The sequence below is a fragment of the Mus pahari genome, chromosome 1 (assembly GCF_900095145.1).
Source record: "Mus pahari chromosome 1, PAHARI_EIJ_v1.1, whole genome shotgun sequence".
Classification (NCBI taxonomy): Eukaryota; Metazoa; Chordata; class Mammalia; order Rodentia; family Muridae; genus Mus; species Mus pahari.
Genome location: NC_034590.1, coordinates 111,805,765 through 111,826,920, shown reverse-complemented (window position 1 = coordinate 111,826,920; position 21,156 = coordinate 111,805,765). Strand labels below are relative to the sequence as shown.

The 21,156-nt window shown below is 51.0% G+C and overlaps 1 protein-coding gene across 18 annotated transcripts; it reads right to left on the bottom strand.

Annotated features, from left to right (window-relative positions):
• Positions 1-3,744: 3,744 nt before the first annotated feature.
• Tnnt3 (troponin T3, fast skeletal type) lies at positions 3,745-20,745 on the bottom strand. Of its 18 annotated transcripts, XM_021199629.2 has the most exons (18): positions 20,671-20,741; positions 17,894-17,928; positions 17,704-17,717; positions 16,791-16,808; positions 15,485-15,502; positions 15,286-15,300; positions 14,265-14,276; positions 14,042-14,056; positions 11,848-11,886; positions 11,272-11,290; positions 8,929-8,974; positions 8,252-8,368; positions 8,083-8,160; positions 7,639-7,752; positions 7,423-7,532; positions 7,173-7,263; positions 5,403-5,443; positions 3,834-3,978 (listed from the first exon to the last, which is right to left on the bottom strand). In XM_021199629.2, the coding sequence occupies exons 2-18, from the start codon at positions 17,908-17,910 to the stop codon at positions 3,924-3,926; spliced, it is 819 nt and encodes a 272-aa protein (XP_021055288.1). In that variant the 5' UTR covers positions 17,911-17,928; positions 20,671-20,741; the 3' UTR covers positions 3,834-3,923. The 18 variants fall into 18 exon arrangements, with proteins under 18 accessions (XP_021055335.1, XP_029394762.1, XP_021055353.1 ...); XM_021199676.2 differs by lacking the exon at positions 11,848-11,886 and having other exon boundaries at positions 3,745-3,978; XM_029538892.1 differs by lacking the exons at positions 5,403-5,443; positions 11,848-11,886 and adding an exon at positions 6,072-6,112 and having other exon boundaries at positions 20,671-20,744.
• Positions 20,746-21,156: the final 411 nt, after the last annotated feature.

Here is a 21,156-nt window from a genome sequence, read left to right as displayed (position 1 = left end):
CCTCCTCCTCCTTCTTCTTCTTCTTCTTCTTCTTCTTCTTCTTCTTCTTCTTCTTCTTCTTCTTCTTCTTCTTCTTCTTCTTCTTTTGATTTTTAATCCTCCATTACTGTGAGTGGCATGCTTAGAACCAGGGCTTACTGGGGTTTCCAGTTCCCCACTCAGTTCTGAACCATAGCCAGGTTCTGGTACATGGAGCCCTACTGCTCAGGGTAGCGGCCTATGGTGTTCCCAGCTTAGTCATTCCGTTCAGGCAGTTCTGGGCTGTTCGGCTGCCTTTCAGAACAAGGCAAGGACATGAGATTGGTTTCTGTATCCATGAGACTCAACACTCTTTGTATTAATTTTTCTATATACATTTCTGGAGAAAAAAATCTAAAAAAGTGCCCAGTCACACACTGTGTGTGTGTGTATGTGTGTGTATGTGTGTGTAGCCTGTGCATGGGTGTGAGAGTAAGTATGTCGTATGCCGTATATGAATGGATGAACACCCCTGGGCCAGGGTGTGTGTTGAGGTGTATTCACACATATGAGCGACTGTATTTGTGAGGGCCATTAGTATGTGCACACGTGGAGTTTTGAGCTATGTTGGTGTATGTGGATACTGGGTGTGGACAAAGAGGGACTTCTGCTTGGTCACACTTTACCCAGTCTCCTTTGTCCCCTGCCTGCCGTCCTATCCCTGAACTTCCTTGTACAAAAGAAGGAACACTAGGGCTGGAGAGATGTCTCAGCGGTTAAGAGCACTAACTATTGTTCCAGAGGTCCTGAGTTCAAGTCCCAGCAATCACATGGTGGCTCACAGCCATCTGTAATGGGATCTGATGCCCTCTTCTGGTGTGTCTGAAGACAGTGACAGTGTACTCACACATATAAAATAAATAAGTAAAAATTTTTAAAAAACAAAAATAAAGAAGTCTCACTACTAAGTCAGGTCAGCAAGCCCCTCTCCTGACACCTGAGTACCCTCATGTGTTTTTAGGGTGCTTCTTATTGGTTGAGATCAGATTTGTGTCTTGCCATATGTTACTTTGTATTATGCACATTTAAAATATGTTTTAATTTTATTTACTTATTTATTTATTTAATTTATATGAGTACACTGTAGCTGTCTTCAGACACACCAGAAGAGGGTATCAGATCCCATTACAGATAGTTATGGGCCACCATGTGGTTGCTGGGATTTGAACTCAGGACCTTCAGAAGAGCAGTCAGTGCTCTTAACCGCTGAGTCATCTCTCCAGCCCCCTGTGTTTTTCTTTCTTTTTTTTTTTTTTTCAAGACAGAATTTCTGTGTAGTCCTGGCTATCCTGGAACTCACTTTCACAGAGATCTGCCTGCCTCTGTCTCTAAAGTGCTGGATCAAAGGCATGTGCCACCATACCCAGCTTGGTTTTGTTTTTCTAAAGAAATTAGGCTGTGTTTTGCCCTGAGAGGTTGCATTTTATATGCAGTTTTTGACTCCATTGAGAAGATGAGGGTGGCTGAGTGCCTTGGTGGACACAGGAATGATACCATCTGCCCGGCACCACACAGGACACACAGATAGATAAATAACACTCTTGAGAGTAGGAAGGCTGTCACCCTAAAAATGTATTGGGGTGAATTGGAACTGTAGGGGCACACAGGCATATTGAATTAATACCAGAGAAGCCAGACCCAAGAATTCACAGACCAAGAAAAAGGTGGACATCCCTCACCCAAACTTCCTAAAGAGGTAGAGACCTGATACAGGGGATGGATGGAAATGTCCCTTTTGCCCCAGCCATCTAACCACCTACCCAGTGTGTGTGTGTGTGTGTGTGTGTGTGTGTGTGTGTGTGTGTGTGTAGAACTGACAGGGAGAGGATATCTAACAGGGAGAGGGACTTCTGCTCAGTTTGGTGCACACTGTTGATAGCTTATTCAATTGCTATCCCCCTGTTCCTTTGTCTGGACCTGCTATCTATCTATCTACCCACTGGCTCATCTAGACCCAGCCCTGCCCTTCACTTCACCTCACTCCTACTACTGCTCAGCTCTGACCCTACTGCAGGCCCGATGCTACAGAAACCACTCCAGCCTCTCCAGCCTCTGCTTTAGCATCCTGCTCGTTATCTTATCAATATGGAGACTCTTATAGCCCTAGCAACTTCCCAGTTTTGGCTTCTCAGGACTCTGAAACTTCCTGCCTCTTTAAACCTTTGTAGCCATTATGTAACATACATATATAGATAGAGCTATAGATAGATATATTTACTGTGTGGTGTGTGATCTGAGAGTCAATATTAGTAATTAAGATTGGAATGAGAGAACCTGTGTTTGCCTCGGCCAGGCTATCAAAGATAGCAGGATTATCTGGCAAATGTTGCCATTGAAATGGCCTTACCTTGTGAATATACTGCTATTAATCAATACATTCTGACATTGTGGAAAGACACAAACATGTTTGTCTATGTTTCTCACTTAGCATATTGAGGATACCACCCAAGCTATGTCTAATCCTCTAGTCTTCCTTCAGCAGCATCATATGAGGTCTACTTAGCCGGAGACCGCTACCCTGGTGTCTCAATCACTGTTCATTCCTGCCCTTTGGTTCTATGTTCCCTGCCCATGACAGATTGGCTGAACCCATCTCCAATGCAAGGTATGCTGCTGGCCCTAAAGTTGGTTTGATGTTCATAGAATCTTCCCCATTGGGCTGCAGCCAGGGTCAGTGAACAATTTTTTCTTTAACACTGTGCACATGCTGGACACAGAGCATCCAGATACATAACCATACAGTATATTTACAGCCCTGTGGTGTGTGTATGTCTCCGTGTGTGTGCCTGTGTGTGTGTCTCCCACAGAAACCAGAGCAATGTGTATTGGGGTGCACAACCAGATGGGGTTTACACCACCCTCTGTTGGGGTACACATTCAGATGGAGTCTGTATCACTGTATGTGTTGGGGTACATGCACAGATAGAGCCACACTGCTGTCTAATGGGGTACATGTACAGATGGATTACATGTGCTCTCTGGAGGTTGTATGCTGCCCTCAGGGGCCTGGTGAGGGCTGACTACACTCCCTGTCTTTCATTCAGGGCACTGGCTGCGGCTGCCCTGCCTCCCCAGTCTTCCTGGAGGTGTCTGTGCACAAGCCCCTTCCTCTATGAATACCTCGCTGTGCAGGGCTCCGCGTCTTGATCCAATTTCTGTGATTTATATTTTCCATAATTCTATTTGGTCAGGACTTTCAAATTTATTGTACAGTTGTGTTCTGTGTTCCCTGTAATATAGGAGAACGCTGTTTGCCGAGCTTGCTCCCTCGTGGGAAACGTGCTTTCCTGCATTCCTCTCCCCCCTTGATGTGCTCGCCGGAGCCCCCCTCGCCTCCCCCCTTTCGGGGTGTCTGCAACGTCTCCAGGCAGCCAGCCTTCCTCCCTAGCCCTCCTGAGGCTGGGCTGTTTCTTCTTTAAACAGTGCTTTTTTTTCTTCCCCTTGGGCTGCCCAGGCAGCTTTCTAACACGGAGGGCTCTTGCTCTGGTTCTGGGGACAAAGAAAATCTAGGAATAAAAAAACCTCTGATAAGAACAGCTACAGACCGAGTCCTGGAGGTGCATTGGGGTGCAGCACCCTGTACAGTTGAGCCCTAGTTGCCAACAGCAGTAAGATACCCTGAGTTTTCCAGGGCCGTTCTGAAGTGTGCTCCCATGATGCTCCCTGTCCTGCAACACTTCCAGCTTCCCTAGGTCCCTTATGCATGATAACATAACACATAAACAGTAGAAGGGAGTCTGATAACTTTATTTCTAGACCCCAGAAGGCGAGGGCATTGCAGCAGGGTGGGTCCTGAGTTCCCAAAGATGCCTGGGCATGAGAACTGGAGAGTGCCAAGCTGGAATACGGGGCCCTGGCGGGAGTCAGGGTTGATGGTCTCTGCTGCAGTGCACCTCTCTGCTCTTTTACTTCCAGCGCCCACCGACTTTGCCCTTGGCTGTGGCACCGGCCTTCTTGCTGCTGCAAATGGGAAGCAAAATGTACTGAAGGCTCAGAGGGTCCAGCCAGCTACAGGAGACCTTTAGTTCCCATCTCCTCAAGCTGTCTCCCCGACTTCAACTTCGAGTGCACACACCTCGTTCCAGCCTGAGCTGACTCACCTGCAGGAGGCCTGACAGGACCTGGGCACTAGTGGAGTTAGAAGAGTGTTAGCTGGTTATCTAGGCTCACCTGTTCTCCTGCTTTGGCCAGGGGGACTACTGCAAGCAGACCCATGCCATATGCTACCTTTGAAAAGTAGTGTTTTTGAAAAGCCTGTGCCTTTCAGGATGGCAGCTAAGGATAGCCAGTTCCAGGACTTAGGGACCTCATTCTCTGAGGCCTTCTCTACCCCAGCAAGCTGGAAGCAGGATAAGTACTGTGCGAGGCTCTGGGCTGGCAGGAGGATGAAAGTACATGAGCTCTGGAGCTACCCCAGTGGGATCTTGGGCTGGTGATGTGGCCTCACGGGCCTTCCTGAGCACCCTGACACATGTGTATACCCATGAACACATGGCATTTCATCAAACCAGCCCATCATGAGATGTGAGCCCATAGCCCCTTCCTGTAGTATGGAAGGAGGGAGAAAAACCCCAAGAAATGGGAAGTCTAAGCAGCTCCACATGATTTTTTTTCTTCAAATGTAAAAGCCCCATGTCAGGGTCAGCCTCAGACACCTAGCATTATATCAAACTAAGAACCCGGCAAGGGGGTCACTGTTGCAACAGGTCCTGGCGTCCTGTGAATCTGGTTCCTTGTGTGGAACGGTTACCCTCCTGAGGGATCAGTTCATTTATTCATTCATCCATTCTCCATAAGCCCTTCTTTTCTCCTCCCATCTTCTGTATCCCAAACTGGCCTTGAAGTTTATTCCACATTCTATCTTGAACTTCTGATCTCCCTGCCTCTAAAGTTCTGGGACTATGGATGTGCTCCAACTAAGGTACTCAGATCCAACTAAGGACCTGTGTCTGCTGGACAAGCACTCTACCTACTGAGCTATACCCTCACACCACCTCTTGTTGTTGTGGTGGTGGTTGTGGTTGTTGTTAATTGAGATAGGGCTTCATGTAGCCCAGGCTGGTCTTAATCCTGCTTCCAACTCTGGAGAGGCATTGAGATTGCGGATATTCATTACCACACCCTGTTACAGGCTCACTGCTGGTTAGCACATCATAGAGGGGGACTGTATCACCTCCCCACCTGGCACCTCCTACATGCAGGAGAGGAAGGAGCCAGGGGGTTCCAGGGCCCAGTTAGTCTTGTTATTGCCCTGCTTAGGGCCAGCTACCAGGAACCCTCGTTCAGGAACTGGCTAAAATGCCTAGGTCCTACGTAGGGTTGTAGGTGGCTAGCCTTGGGGACTCTAGGCCCAGCATAGAGCAAGAATGGGCTGGGCTACTTACTGCTTCTGGGCTTGGTCAATGCGGCTCCTGAGGGTGGTGATCTGTAACAACACAGGTGACTTACTGTGACAGGGATCTGGGAAGCCCAGCCAGGCACTGGCCAGGGGACACATGTCTTCACCACAGGGCAGGCCAACTGTGGCATCTCCACTGTATCCTCACTGCAGGGACACAGCCTCCTGTACCATTTTCCTTACTGTCTCCTGGCTCCTTTGTGTGAGGGCACTGTTCTTTGTCCTTGGGCTGTGTCTTGACTTGCTCTCTCTAGCTACCACACACAGCAGCTCCCAGCTGGACACTTACCTTGTGGCTATGGCAGGAAGCAGACAGTCACAAGGGACAGGGTGGAAGTAAGGCCTTTAGACCTCCCTAAGTTCCACCACTGACTCCTGCTCCTTGGTCCGTGGAGCCTGCTCCTGACTCGGTGGCCCAGAGGCTCTGGCACCAAGTGGACTTCTGGGAAGGCAAGGGCCTTCCTTTCTCATCTGCCAACGAGGGCATCAGGCCAGCCTCATAGCCACCAGCAGAAGTCAGGAGGGAGGAGCTGGGGCAGGAGGGAAAGGCCCTTTGCCACCAGTGTCCTCAACAACCCAAGTCTTTGCCATGCGAGATGCTAGCTGAGCATTCCACACCCACAAGCCTGGCCTACAGCAGGCTCTGCCTACTCACAACTTGGCCAGCATCTCCACTCTGGCCCGGACAGTCATGATCTAGAAAAATCAAGATGGTTACCAGGTTGGGTGGGCAGCTGAAGCTTCAAGGCCCTGATGTGTATTGTGCCAGTCTTCTGATGAACAGGCAGACTCTTTGAACCCAGGGGACCAGATATGGGCAGAGTGTATCTGGAGGTTATAGGTTCCTGACCCAACTCCTGTTGCTGGAAAGAGTAGCCTGGCATCTGTTTGGTGGAGCCTTCTTTGAACTAGCTTCTGGGGTAGCCTTGAGGCTGAGGGATGAATCTCTTTCTAGGGATGGCCAGTGATGGAGCTGTGGAGACCAAGGCTCTTCAAAGTTGAGCAACTAAGACCTATGTCATCTACCCAGAGGTTGCAAGAAGGTTTTAGCTCATCTTCCCAGAGGTTGGAAGAAGGAGCCAGGACTCGATGATTGTCTATCTTGATGGCTATGGAAGATGCTCGTGCATGAGCTCCTACCTCTCCCCTCACTGGGCACTGGAGGGTCAGGAGGGAAGGACAGCACTGATTGGCCAGTGAACCCAAGGTATTTGCATTTGCCCTAAGCACACTAGGCACTAGGACAGGTGCCCTTCCCCGCATCCAGGGTGTGTAAGAACAAGCTTGCTTCTACCTCATTCCTCAAGGAAGGGCCTGCCCCATTTCTGCAGCCCCTTACCTTGCCCTCAATACCTACGAAAGTTGCAACCCCATTCCATATGCCCTGACCTTCCTCCCAGGCCCCAAGAGACACAGTATTGAACTCTCCTTTTTCACTTTCAGATGACATATGAGTCACCCTGGCTATAGGCTTGCCTTCCCTGAAGAGGAACCTCAGCAGTTGGAGAACACCTAACAGTTCCAGCTACAGCACTGGCCAATTCAGATGAAGGGCCCAGGCTGATGGATCAGGCTTCCGCCCTGCAGGACATTCTCCAGTAGTGGCCCTAGCTGGGCTTAGTGAAGCCAGGTCTCAAGGCAAGGGTATGACCAGAGTGTGACTAGGATGTAGGGAGAGAGTTGACCACCCCCACCCCAGCTCCCCCAGAGAGTAAAAGACTCTGCAGGCCCCAAAACCAGAGATGCCCGGACTCACATCATATTTCTGACGTTTCAGCTTCTCCCCAAACTCAAATTTGTCAGTCTCCAGTTGGTACAAGGTATCCCAGAGTTCCTTGGCCTTGTCCCTGGAAGATGGAAAAGAGGGGGTTTGATGGGGTGAAGCTAGAAAGGCAGAGCCCAGGGCCTTGCTTCCTCCTCCAGCAACCACAGAGAGCTGTGACTCCATTCTCTGGGGGAGAGGAGGGAAAGGCCCGGCCCAATTTGGGAGCCCCCTCCCCCCTCACCTCAGCTTGTCATCGCTGAGATGGTCGATGTTCAGGGGCTTGCGTCTCTCGGCAAGAATCTTCTTTTTCATTTCCCGGGCTGTCTGCTTCTTGCCTCTCTTCTGGTCAGCCTGGGGAGGGGAGAGGGGATGGAGGGCCCGGTCTCAGAAAGGTACATGGGACGAACACCAGCCTCACTTGAAGGTCATCCTGCGGGGTCCTGAGTGTGTCCCTTACCTTGGCCAGGTAGCTGCTGTAGTTGGCACCCATGGAGGATAGAGCCTTTTTCTTCTTCATGTCATCTTCAGCTCTCCTCTTGGCATCCTCCTCCTCTCTTCTGGCCTTCTCCTCCTGTGGAGACCCCATGCCCCACCCCAAGATCCTCAGGGGCTGTCCTTTGAGCAGGCTTCAAGGACTAGCTCTGGTCTTAGAAACTCCTGGAAGGAAGGTGTTCTTTTTCAGGGTTTCTGTAGAGCAAGAAGTACTAACCCGGTAGTACTAATGCCAGGTAGTGCAGAGTGGCAGGGAGGAGAGAGGATAGGATTAGAAAGGAGCACACAGAGCTAATCCGGTAGCTCTGATTGTTGGCTCTAACAGAGGCTCCCAGGATAAGGAAAATCTAAGACCCTGTGCTTTTCTGGCTACATAGGCTTGGAGAAAGCGGGATGTCATAGTCCTTACCGCCAGTCTGTTCTGGCGTTCCCGCTCCTTCTCAGCGCGGATTCTTTGTTGCTCAGCCCTCTCTGCACGGCGCTTCTCCTGCAGCCAAGAGGGCAAACTGGTCAGCCCCTCCCTGTCGTGCCCAGTCTCTGCAGAGTACCCAGCAACCTCCCAGGACAGCAGTACTCACAATTCTTTCTTTAAGTGCAATTAGCTCCTCTTCTTCTTTCTTCCTAGCTTCAAAGTGACTGTCAATGAGGGCTTGGAGCTCCATGAGGTCCTTGTTCTGGCGTTTCTTCTGGATGTCCTGGGGGCGGGGGTGGCAAGAGAAAAGTTTCTACCCCTTCTTGCCAGCCTAGAGTCCACCTCCAGCTAGGGAAACCTTCTGTCAGGTCCCTACGACTGCTGCCTTCCTGAGGCTCAGTGTGGCCTTGGGCATAGGGTCATGGAGGAACCTAGGCCCTGGCTGATCATAAAGCCAGTACCACTCTTGAGGTGGCCTGGCTCAGACTTGGCTCTGTTATCCTCAGAGATAGCCTCTTGGGCCTGGCAGAGAGGAAACCGTGAGATTAACTTGCTGCAGACATGGATGAGTGCTTAAATAAATAAATGGACAGATGAATGAGACAGTTGAGAGACGGGCTGGGCTGATGAGTGGATGGATTTGTGGGTACAAGAATGTATGGAGGGAATGGGAAGGGACGTTGACTTCCTGGGGTCTAGGAGTGAATTAGGGGAGTATGGCCTAGAGTTGGCCTGTCTTGGGTCTGGCTGCTTGAGAAGACATGACCTGAAGCCTAACCTGAAGTTCATAGGTTTTTAGTTCATAAGTTTGGGCTCAGGGTGTTCTGGGCCCCATAAACTTACATCAAAGTCTACTTTCTCCCCTTCCGGGATCTTAGGAGCAGTAAGTCTGGTGAAGAGACACAGAAGTTGTTTCATAAGCAGGGACAACTGGGACCATCCCACAGAGGAGCCCAGCCAGCCTCGAATCTAGGCTGGCCCTCCTCTTTCTTGCACCCTGGCACCCAACAGAGCATGTCTGTCTCAACTAAGGCTACTTTGCCTGGTTCTTGGTTCTTGGGTTTCTAACCCATGCCCCTGGGAGTAGTTTGTCCCTTCCTAGAAGGTATCACCCCGCTTGTGCCCATCTCTGTTTTGCTCACTGCTTCATGCCACCTTTCTCTGACACATAAACACATGGAGCCAGGTCCTAGCAGAAGGCAGGGTGACTGGCTACCACAGGCCCTCCAGGGGCAGTGAGTGACTGGCATCCGCTTCTGGGGTGAGACCTGTCCTGTGGCTCTGGACACTTTTAATCTTTCTTTCTGAGCACCCAAATGAACGAGAGCCTGTAAGGGGGAAAGGAGCCCCCAGCCCGCTGGCCGAGCGACCCCCTCCTCCTGCCAACACATTCCAGATGGAGCACGGAGCCCAGACAACCGCGGCTTTTAGAAGCAGGCCACAGAAGAAAGGGGAGCTGAATAGCGATCAAAACCTGGAGAGGGAAGGGGTTTTTCTAAGCTCTGAAGCCCCAAAGTCCCCTCCAAGGGAAAGCTGTGCAGATGATGTTGTGCAAATGAAAAACTTATGTATGTGGGGGGAAAAAAGAGCAAAAATTGAAACGCAGAGGGGGAAAAAAACCAGACTGAAAAAAAAAAAAAAACCCTTTTCAGCAAATACAGAGAAGATTTATATCCCTGAGTAAACGGGCGATTAAGCAAACACGGAGACGTGTCAGCTATGAGATAAACGAGCAAGGGGCACAAGCCACTGACTTGCAAAGAAAGATGACCAGTTAACAAACATGGACGGTTAGTGGTGGTGCCATCAGAGGAATGCTAAGACAAACAACCATGAGATGCGGTTGGCTGTTCATCAACGGGTGAGGGGCAGACGCCTGTTCCCGCCTTTGGGCGCAGAGGGTGTGGGACACAAGCCTGCTCCCAGCCCACATAGGAGACCGCCTTGGCTGGGCCCTGATGGAAAGCAGCTTGGCAGTCAATGTCAAAATCTTCAGAGCGTTGGTCTTCTTTGACCCAGTAATTCCAGTTCTGGGAATGTGGCCTAGGCAAATAGCCCTCAAGATGGAAAATGATTTCTGCCCAGTGTTATTTATGATTGTAAAATATTGGGGGAAGCCTGTGATCGGGGAATGGTTAGGAAAATTATGGTTTGTCCAATTGATGGAATATTATGTGGCCATTCAAAATATTTAAGAAGACTATGTAAAAACATGGAAAAATACTTATGAATAGTGCTAAATTTTTTTAAAAGCAGAATTCAAGGCTATATAGACAGTCCCGTGCTTGAAAAAACATAGTCAAGATCTTTATTTTCCAAGAACTTCATGTAGAAAAAGAACAGGAAGAAATAAAGATCTTTTTTCCCCTCCCTGGTCCTTTCCACAGTCTGGCTGGTGGGTAAGTAGGAGAATTATGGATGGATTTTTTTCCCCTTCATTTGACTTTTATGTATTTTCCAAATTTTCTTAATGAGGTGTTTTATTTTCATATTGAGAACATAAATAATTTTTCTAAGATGAGAAACTATCTCAGAATCCTGCATTACTTTATGTGAACTTGATTTAAAACAGCATTCAAGGAAGGATGTGGGCCAGCCACACTCTTCACCCAGCTCCGTTCTTCTCTGGAGGATGGGGAGGGAATGAGGGGCAAGTGCCAAAAGTTCAACCTCGTTCAGAGTGGGGGAACCGACAGAGAGGTTCAAAGGGACCGGAAGGAGTGAGGGCATGGAAGATTGTGGATTTATCTACCTCCTGGTGCACTCACAAGTAAGTGAGGCCAGGGTAAACCCTCTGCAGAGTGGCTCACAGGGGGCTCAGCCCATGAGCAGTCTGCTCTTTTGGACTAGGTAGGGCCTCATCTCAAATGGGAAATCCTCCTCTCAAGACCATTAAAAAAAAAATCTATCTGGAGACCTGGGCAGTATCCAGCCTGCAAAGGCATGGCAGACATGTGGTGCCTTCAGTCTCAGTTCCGAGCTTTAGTCTATGGCCAGTGGCCTCCTCCTTGGCTGTACTGCCTGATGGGAAAGAAGCAGAGCCTACTGTCTTTCTATTCATTTCTACTGGCAACTATGGTCCCTAGTATCCTCTGCTGCTTGAGCTTTCTTCTAAATCAGGCTTGGGCATCCCAACCCACCCTGTTCTGGGATTCCCCCGTAGCTCTGCCTGGATCCCACACTTACTTGGGTCTTGGTTTCTCCTCTGGTCATGACAGCCAGGATGGGAAGAGGAAGAAAAAGATCAGGTCAGAGGGGATGGAGCTTCCTGCTGCAGGCTGGGGGGTTCTACTCAGCCCATCCAGGCCACCCTCCTTCTCTGAAGCACTGTGCTTATGAGGTTCCCTAGGGACTCTAAGAAGGACTTAGGGTGTGGGTGTGAAGGCAAGAAAGGGAGAAACCACAGAATGATATACATGTCTCTAGAGGGTTGGGAGGGAGGGAAGGTAAGAAGACAAGAGGCCTGGAAAGTCTGGGTGACATCTGGGATGCTGGCTTGTCTCTACTGACCAACCACCTGCTTCTAAGTGGCAGAAGCCTGACCCTAGCCCCCTAACTCCATGGTGGATGCAAATAAAGCCTTAGCATCTTGTCAATGAGGAACCATGCCAGGGAGAAAAGAAAGACAGACAGATAGACATGGATGGATAGAGTGGAAGGGCTGGAGAGTCAACAACAAAGACACACTGAACTGTTGGTTCTTCTTGCCAGAGGCCTGTGCAGGTAGAGCAGGGGGCTGCGACAGCGGCTGGCAGGCCTTACCTTCCTCGTCCTCCTCCCGCTCCTCCTCGGCAACAGCATCTTCATGGTGTGGGCGCAAGCGCACATGCAAGAAAAAAGCCACGCAGCTGCAGAAGTGCAGAGGCCACACAGCAGCGGTGGCCACATGGAACAGCAGAGGCAGGCACGCACAGAGCCCCCTGCCTGAGGGTGGCAGGGTGGCTCCTACACCTTCCCATAGGTCTCGTCCCCTTCATGGATACTTGCTGTCCAGGCTGGCCTCTAACGCTCAGTGTTGCTAAGGATGGCTTTGAACTCCTTATCCCCCTGCCTCCACCTCTCAAGTGCTGTGACGATAAGTGTGTTTTGCCACACCTGATTTATGCAGTACTGGTAATTGAACCCAGGGCTTCATGCATGCTGGGCAAGAAAGCTTGGCTGTGAGGAGGGAGCATGGGGACTGGAGCTAGGTGTCCCACTGGGAAGATCCTGAAGCTGTTCTCTACCCTCCAGCTGTCATGGAACCTTCCATTGCCTTCTACCACCTAGCCTTGTACCTGGGAACATACTATGGTTTTTACAGTCTCTTTATTGCAAACTCTTTGTAAAAAGTCTTTGTTCATAGAGTCTGCCTAGGATCCAAAAATATTTTTTTGGCTCATCCGTATCTGTGAGCTTTGACAGGTTCAGCCCTAGGACAGGGCCTCCTGATCCTGAGAACCTGCCCTCTGACCCCTGAGAGGCTTTTTCCCATGCATCTTGGTGGGGCCTCTCTTCTTCCCTTCCTTTAGAGCCTTGCTAGGCCGGTTGTCCTGAGGAAAGGCTGCTTCCTCTGAGTGTGACACACTCCAGCGAAGGCTCGGCCTGGTATTGACCACAGCTGCTCACTATCACCCTTCCTTGCCCTGCCCTTTAGCCCTGCTCTGGCTTTAGCAGAAGCAAGGCTGTTGACATGCGTGCATTCACTCTGCCTGGAACACAGTGAAACCTGACAGGGAAGCATCTGGGACTCCTAGGACATTTGCACTTGGCCAGGAGCCAACAAGCCCCATCCAAGGTGTGGGTGGAGGTCTTGCTGCCTGCTCTGACCCGTGCCCTTCTGGAATACCTAGCTCTCACCCCTCTGAAAGACATGGTTACTTAGCAACCAAAGCATGTGACAGCACTGCCTGAAAAGGCAGCTTAGATCTACAGGAGAGCCTAGTGCCACTCTTGCCTAACATCTTAGGAGTGGCTGTCCAGGGCTCCATGGAGAGCTGCAGAACCTTAGGGAGGAAGTGAAGGGGCTGATGGGCTCACCCTACCCTTATGACATTCTGGGGACAGAGAAGGATGGGGTGCTCCCAAGAGTTGTATGAGAGGCAGCTGCATAATGGCAAGGCGAGGCTTTCCCCGCCCCTGTCTGTCTCCCCACCCTTCTGTCTGTCAGAAAAATCTCAGTTCTGGTTCCGGGGAGGCCTGGCAACCTAAGGTGTGTGACCTGAGAACATCCCTGGGTCCCTTTAGCATGTTCTAACCCAGGTGCTTCCTTTCAGGCCCAGGCACCAGGAGTCTGCCAGCATGTAAACAGAGGGGCTGAAATGGATTCCCGGAGTTCAGCCCCTCCTCCCTTCCCCAGTGTAACCAGCCCTGCTGCTAGGCTGACAGCCCCCCTCCCCCAACCCTGTCAGTTCTGCTTGATGGGTGTGTCTGGCGCAGGCCCAGGCCCTGGATGGGATGCTGGGATCTGACTGATTGCCTGTTCACATGCATGGCCCCTGGCAGTTCCAGGTCTCTGACATCCCCACCTTGGGCCTCAGCCTGACTTTCTGCTTTACCCCACTTGCCCCTCCGCCCTCCCTTCAGCACCCTCCTTACTTTCCTCCCTCTGGCTTGAGAGCCGAGCCGGGTAGGCTGGAGGCTGCCTATCCAGACTCCTTGCTTTGCTCTATACATCCCGATGAGGCCACAGAGGGTCCCAGTGGATCTCCGGCCCATATGTCCCACTCAGTCTTCCTGATGGAGGTGCAAGAAGAACCTGCTGTTCCTCGGCCTTAACCACTGTGACTGGGGACTGCACTGTCAGCCATCTAGCCAGGAGATCAGGCTAGCTTCCCTATTCTGTACTGTCCTCAGCCCGGAGGCCTGCAGGGCTTAGTTGGTAGCGGGTCCTTTGGAGAGGGTGTGAGAGACTGTTAATCAGAGAGGGGTAAGGGAGGAGGGGAAGGCCATGGCTGTGAGGAGGACCTGCACCTACCTTCTTGGACTTCCTCTGTGGAGCAGCACCAGGGGAGGAGAGAGGGAGGGAGGAGAGAGAATGAATGAGTGGAAGGCAGTGTGGGAGAGGGGGACAGGGACAAACAGGTGTGTAGTAGAGATTGGTAAGTGGCACGGCACCCTCTTGTTCCTTTTTGGCTGGCTCCTGCACACACCCCCACATAGCCACATATGTCATGTGGCATTGAAATCAGGTCACCTACCTGGTTCGGGGGCTAAGGAGGGCCACGGAACAAGAGGCAAAAATCACAGGTCAGAGGTCAGAGGTCAGAGAAAGGATCCAGGTTAAAAGGAAACAGCCGATCACCGAGGGGTGGGATACGTGCAGGAAGCGAGCAAGATACTGTTAGAGTTAGCTGGGGTCATGACACCCTCAATCCCAACAGCCCAGATTCTGACAGCCCCACCCCCCCCCGGCTCAGAATTTGGGAATAGGAGGGGCTGAAGAGAACAAAACTCACCCCCCAACCTGTTCTGCCTTACAAGTAGGGAAACTGAGCTGAGGGTTGGGACACTGGCTCTCCCTTTTGTCACAGAGTGACATTTGGTTTCTTCCCTCATCTGCCCACCTCCTGTTTGCCCTCGTCTGGGTCTCAGTCCAGAGCTGAAGCCTACTTGGAGGCTCTGATACCCCAGGGGAGCAGAGTCTATTCCAAATACTTCTCTTGCCATCCAGAGCAAGGTGCAAAAGCCCTTTCCTTGGAACTCTGCATGGTCTAACCCCTAAAGAGGGTTGAGATGGGGCCGGGTTGATGGGGAACACAACTGGATAGGAAAATTGACTTGGTCTGTCCTCATATCAGGCCCTGAAGCAGGGCCTCTGGCTAGTCCTGCATCTCTCTCTAGTGACCTGAGCTCTTTGGACATTTATTTGGTTTGGTGGTTCTGGCCTAGCAAAGGTCTTGGTCATCACCATGGACTTCTACCGACTTATCTAGGGAAGCGGACTCGGCCCATATCTGGCTCTATAGTCTCCCCCACCACTCCTGCATGAGGCTACCCTCTCTGGCAAAATTTGGGGCAGCTGTGCAGGTTCTGGGGATTCTTGGAGTTCTCATTCTCTTTGGACAAGCATTGGCCATGATTAGTGGGTTACATGGGGCCACATGGGGGGCCCCTTGGTTGGCTGGCGCCTCCTTGCTTTCCCACCCTCTTCCCCACACCACATGGCTCCAGCCAGACCCTGGGCTCCACATGGGGACCAGAAGTCCTGTATTCTCATACCTTCCTCCTGGACTTCTGTGGCCGAGGAATGCCAGGTAGTGCAGAGTGGCAGGGAGGAGAGAGGATCGGATTAGAAAGGAACACACAGCAGGCCCTTAGAGACAGAGGCTGATGTCACAGCCCTATGAGAGGGGAGGTTACATCAAATTCGCCATTAGAGGGCAAGGGCAAGTGGGGGTCAAGTCCTAAGCCAACTCACCTTCCTCTTGGGCCTCCTCTGAGGATAATCAAAGGTGACAGAGAGATGGCATGTAGGGAAGAGAATGAACAAGGACAGACATTAGAAACAGGGGGTTTCCTGAGTTCTCTTGGGTCAAGCATGAGGAGCAGGTCAGATTCCCATGCTTGGCCCACAGCAGCTAGATGCAGTGAGCAGGGATCCTCAAGCTTCAGCCACCAATGTTCCTGCTGGGGTACTGAGTTTGCACCTTCCTCAGGTCTGGACCTCTACTCCCTATATCGCATGACTAGGTGATGGTAATTCTGTTCTATAGGGTATGGAAGTGAGGATCAGGGGTGAGCTCATGTGTTTAACCATTTCTGACCTAGAAGTTCCCATCTAGCTGCCAGGAATGAAGGTAGGCCAAGAGTCTTTGAGAAAACAAGACCCTATGGCCAGCCCTAGGGAAGGGCAGCCCCCCCCCCCCCAGGGCCACATTTCACTCAGAAACCAGCCTTTCCATCTTCTGACAGCAAGATGTTTGCTCAGGTTGTTAAGGTAGCAGGTATTTTCAAAATATTTTGAAAACACAGCACCCAGCAGCCTTTGCAGGATGGCCTGTCTGGTGAGTTGCGTGAAGTCTCCCTGAACTGAGCAGGTGCCAGGAGCAGATAGCTTGTCAGGCCTGGGAACCACTGTGCTGGGTGGCTCCCAGGTGCACCAAGACTCAACGTTTTGCCCGCCCACACCTGCCCAGGCACGACAGAGCCAGGGAGGGGTCTCCGGCAGCCCAAGGGTACAGTGAAGGAGAGAAGAGAGAGAGAAAAGGTAAGGACAGAGACAAAGAAATAGAGAAAGATGACAGAGACAAAGAGACAGGGATAGAGAAAGGCAGAGATAAAGACAGACCCAGAGACATGGAGACAAAGAGAGACAGAGAAAGCTGGAGAGACAGATAAGGAGACTAAAAGAGAAGGTACAGTTCTCTTTTACAGGGGTTACAGTGTGCAAGGTCAAGACCCTTGTTATTAATGAATGAGTTTTAATGGCCAGAAACACACCCCACTTCACACACCATGGACACAGTGACCACCGGGCATGTGTGAGTGGTTAAGGAGTGTCTATTAATCCATCGAAGAGATAGAGGATTAACAGTTTAATTAATGATCAAGCCATTGACCATTAATTAAATAATGGCATTATTAATCACTAACAGTTAATTAATAACGGGTGATGATGGTTAATAGTGCATTCATGAGGAAGGGAGTAGACAGTTAATTGTCAGCTCAGGGAGGGTCCCCCAAGGCCTTCCCAAGGGTGGGCATTGAGAGGCCTCCTGAGTTACCTTCCTCTTCGTATTGTTCTGCATTAGAATAGAACAAAAAAAAAAAAAGGAGCCAAGTTAGCAGAGATAGGACTGGAGGGGGTGAGACATTTGAAGGACAACTGGCTCTGTCCCTAGACAGCCTGGTTCTTTCATTGGCTAGACATCAGACTGGGATCTTCAGTCCAGAGATGCTTTGTAGTAGCATGGGGAGATGGTCAGTCAGCAAAGTGCTTGACATATAAGTCAGATCCCAGGATTCAAATAAAAGGCCAAGTGTGTTTGCACACTCTCATAATCCCAGGGCTGAGGAGGCAGAGACAGGAGGACCCCAAGGGGCTTGCTGGCCAGCCAGCTTAGGGTAATCATCAAACTTCAGGTTCAGTGAGAGAACCCCCTGTCTCAAAAGGCAAGCTCCTAAAAATGACATCCAAGGTTGACCTCTGGTCCACACATATGAACACATCTGAAAACACACACATACACACAACACACATGCACACACACATACACACACACACATGAACACAGAGGCTTTGTGGCCTTTTAATCTCAGCCACAAGGTAGATATTGGATGTCTCTAGATCTTATGTCCTACTGTGGCCATGTGAGTGACCAAAGGTGACAAGGAGAGGGAAGCTGCCCACCCAGACTCGAGTTCTCAGGGCTTCACAGACATGCAAGTATACAGGATTGGGGCAGGTCAAGGTGTAAGCACCTCGGGGGAGGGGGTGAGTAAGCCACAGATTCAAGATAATTTGGGAGAGGGATGTTATTGAAACTCAATGACTGATCTAGCTGGTCAGGGACTCTTGGGCAATGGGTCCCCAAGGAATGAGTTCTATCCATAGTCAAAGCTCTCCTCCCCACAATGAGAGCAACTCACCTGTCTAGAGATGGAAGTAAATAGAGGGAAAATAGAGAAGACACTTACCCTCAACTTGTTCACTGTCATGGTGGGGTGAGTAACGGTGGAGAGAGAGAGAGAGAGAGAGAGAGAGAGAGAGAGAGAGAGAGAGAGAGAGAGAGAGAGAGATGAGCTTGAGCGACTGACTTGAGCCAGATGTCTGTAGGTGCCAGGAGTCCCATCCCACCAGCAAGAGAGGTGACCATATAATACTCACGTTTCCTCGTCAGACATAGTGGCGGTGGGTTGTATCTGGAAAGGGAACATCAGCAGAAGGGACAGTGAGGAATTACCTTGGGTTAGAAGCCTCACAAGAGTGGGCTCTCAGAGACTGAGGCCTAGAGGGGATGTGTGTAGACTGCAATTGAGGGCTACTTTTTGATTCCCCTGATTGGCCTTTCTCCCCATGACTTTGATCCCCCTTCTGCTTTTCCTGGCTCCAGCCTGGAATTTAGACTCCATAGCTGATTGGCTATTGGAAGGTTGTCATATGCATTCCACCCTGGACAGATGTCCCCTCTCCAGCATTTTCATGGAATGCCATCCAAACATGCACAGGTTGTGGGTAAGAGCTTCGGGAACCTCTGGATCTGGGGATATCCTTGCTTGTCTCAATTGATGGCCTCTGGCTAGGGAATCACCTCAGAATGGATGAGCCCAGCTTTAAGGGGAAAGATATTCCGTCTGCCAGCTCTTCTTTCCTGGGTGAGCTCAAACTTCCTACTGTGCCTCACGTTTTCCTTGGGAGTCCAAGCTCCATTTGGGGGTACCCCAGGTCCTCTTTTGAGTTCTCTGAAATCCTCTGAGGTACCCCTTTAAATTAGAGAGCCCATACACATTCAATCTCTTTGTCGCCATTCCTGTGAAATACATGGAGACTGAATTCACCGGGGTGGGTCTGAGAAACTTCTCTGTGGGAAACCAGAACTTCACACCCATGTGCTGAATGGATTGAGCTAACAGAGCCTCAGATCTCCTAGCACTATGTCTGGGTCTGGATATATAGGCTCGGGCATGGCGGCTATCAGGAGAGAACTTGGTTCCTGTGAACGTACAGTGTCTGGGGCCTGGGAACCTTCAAAGAACTGTATCAGAATGTTGACTCAGGGTTTGACAAACAAAGGTAATAAAAACACAACACAGCTGACTTGAAGACAATAGCTCTGGTGTCCCCAGGGAGCACATATAAGAAAACTGTTGTTCAGGGGCTAAAAATGCACCAGCAGCTTGGTGTTAAGATGGGGGCTGTTTTCTAGGCCCTGTTGATAACATTAGCTTTCCCAGAACAACTGAAACTTCCTGCAGAAATTAACCCACAGATACCTGTGAGGCCCGTGGCCAAGCACCAGACTCAGCCCTGCCTCATCCCAGAGCCTCTGTGTAGACTTTACCAATCACAAGTAAGCCATCTGGCCAGAGCTGCCCCATCATCTTGCTCTGCTCTGATCCCTACCAGTATTAACTGCCTTCTTTACTGTCTTCTGCACTTCCCCCTCCAACAGGGGCACTCTGTGGGGTGGAGCAGTTGAGCCAAGGCCCCATCTGCTTTGCTACCTCTGGTTTCTACTGGACCCGCACACCTGTCAGCAGTGGAGAGAGGGGGTAGTGTGTGTGGGGGGGCTGTCGTGCCAGCAGTGGAGGGAGGGAGTAGTGTGTGTGCATGGGGTGTCATGCGTTTATAAGGAGCCAGTGGCAGCTGAAGTGTCCAAAAATAGGCATCAAAATTAGCAAGACTCCTCTGTCCTGAAACCCAAGATGGCAGGGGGGCAGGGTACTGAGAGCAACCTAGCCATCTTGGCTCCCCTCCTGGCTCCTAAAGGCATCCATCCAGCAAGGGCAGCCTTGCACCCTTCCAAAGTAAGGTAGCAATGCCCTTGTTTGAGGTTGAGAAACTGAGGTTCCTGGTCTTCTATAGAGGTCCAGAAGGCCCACTTGAGCATATCTGTGCCTCTCCACCCCCATTTCAATGTCCCTGTAAATTGGGGAGAGGCAGAGGTGGGGCGTCAGGGATGGGATGGGGATGACCAATAAATGAGCAATGGAGAGCGAAAACAGTTGTTCTGTAGAGGGTTCTGGGCTTAGAAGAGGGTTCACGAAAATAGCCTGTGAGGTCAGTTTCTTTGGGGATTCATGCCAAACTCCTTTCCTTCAAAGGTGACAAAGCCCAAAAAGGGGCAGGGGGCCCTGCCACTCACTTGCTATGGGACCCGTATCACTTCCTGCTTTGGGCCTAGTCTCCTCTGACCAACCTTGCTAGGTGCTGTCTCCTCCAAGGATTCCCAAGGACATCTAGAAAGTTCGACTCAGGAAGTTAGGAATCCCAGCCCGGTGACTTAACAAAGGCGGGAGCCTGGAGGCCTAGGGACCACCTGCTCTCCCGGCCACAAGATCAGATATGAGCTTCCTGCTCAGACCCAGGCTCCTTTCATTCCCTCTGTCCTGGTTCAGCTTGGCTCCTGTTTGTCTTCACCTGAACCTTAGGAATCTGCCCCAGGGGTTCACAGATATCTCTCCCCTGAGCTTCTACCAAGGGTGATCTGAGATAAGCCCAGATCTGCAAAAGGGCAGACCCATGGGCTCCAAGGATGAGTTGAAATCACATTCTTTCTCTAAGGTCATTCTTTCAGAGTCTCAGAGGGGCTCCAGCCAGCTGCCAGGCAGGCAGCTGCAGGCGCCCTTAGAGCTCTGAATGATGTCCTCTGACTCACTCGATCCTTATCTCACCCTCTGCCCTTCTTCCTAGATCCTACCTTAGGAGGTCTCCTTTGTCCTGAGTCACCCAGGAGCCCCGCTCCTTCCCATTTCCTATGCCTTTCTATTCTGGTTTAGAGCCAGATCTTCTATGTCATCCCAAGGCTCAAGCACCATGCTTCTCGTCACCAATATACAACACAGCAAGAGGCACAGGACCCATTGAACTCCCCTTAGATGCTAGGCAGCCAAGCCCGGACACAGTTGCCCACTCCTAGGCAGGCTGTTCACATCCATACACACCTGCAGTTGAGTCCGAGAAAGGCTGGGGGCTCCTTGTGGACAGGACCAGCGGCAGGCACTGTCCAACAGCCTCACCCCTTCATGTTATAGTGACATCTGATCTTCTCCGGCAGCCCATTGGCCAGCAGATGGGTGGCTGGGGCACGGGGCATGGGAAGGGGGAGGGTGTGCCCAAGCAGGCCCCTGACCAAGTATAGGAATGCCCCAGACGAGGAGGCCCAAGGAGGCAAGGATGGAGGAGACATGCCTGGAGGAGGAGGCAAGGTCCCCAACTGTTCCAGAAAGGTGTCAGCTGCTATTTTTACCTACCCTCCCCCTCAGCAATGGGCACATGCCTGACGGGCTGAGGGAGAGAGGAGGAAAGGATTGGGTCTAGACCAAGGTTGTTCTTGAGCCAGGCTGTTGGGGGAAGGGTCATCAGAACCTGGGTTTTGGGTTCTTTGGTCCCCTGTTCCTCTGCCCAAGGTGGCTTGTAGGAGTGGGTAC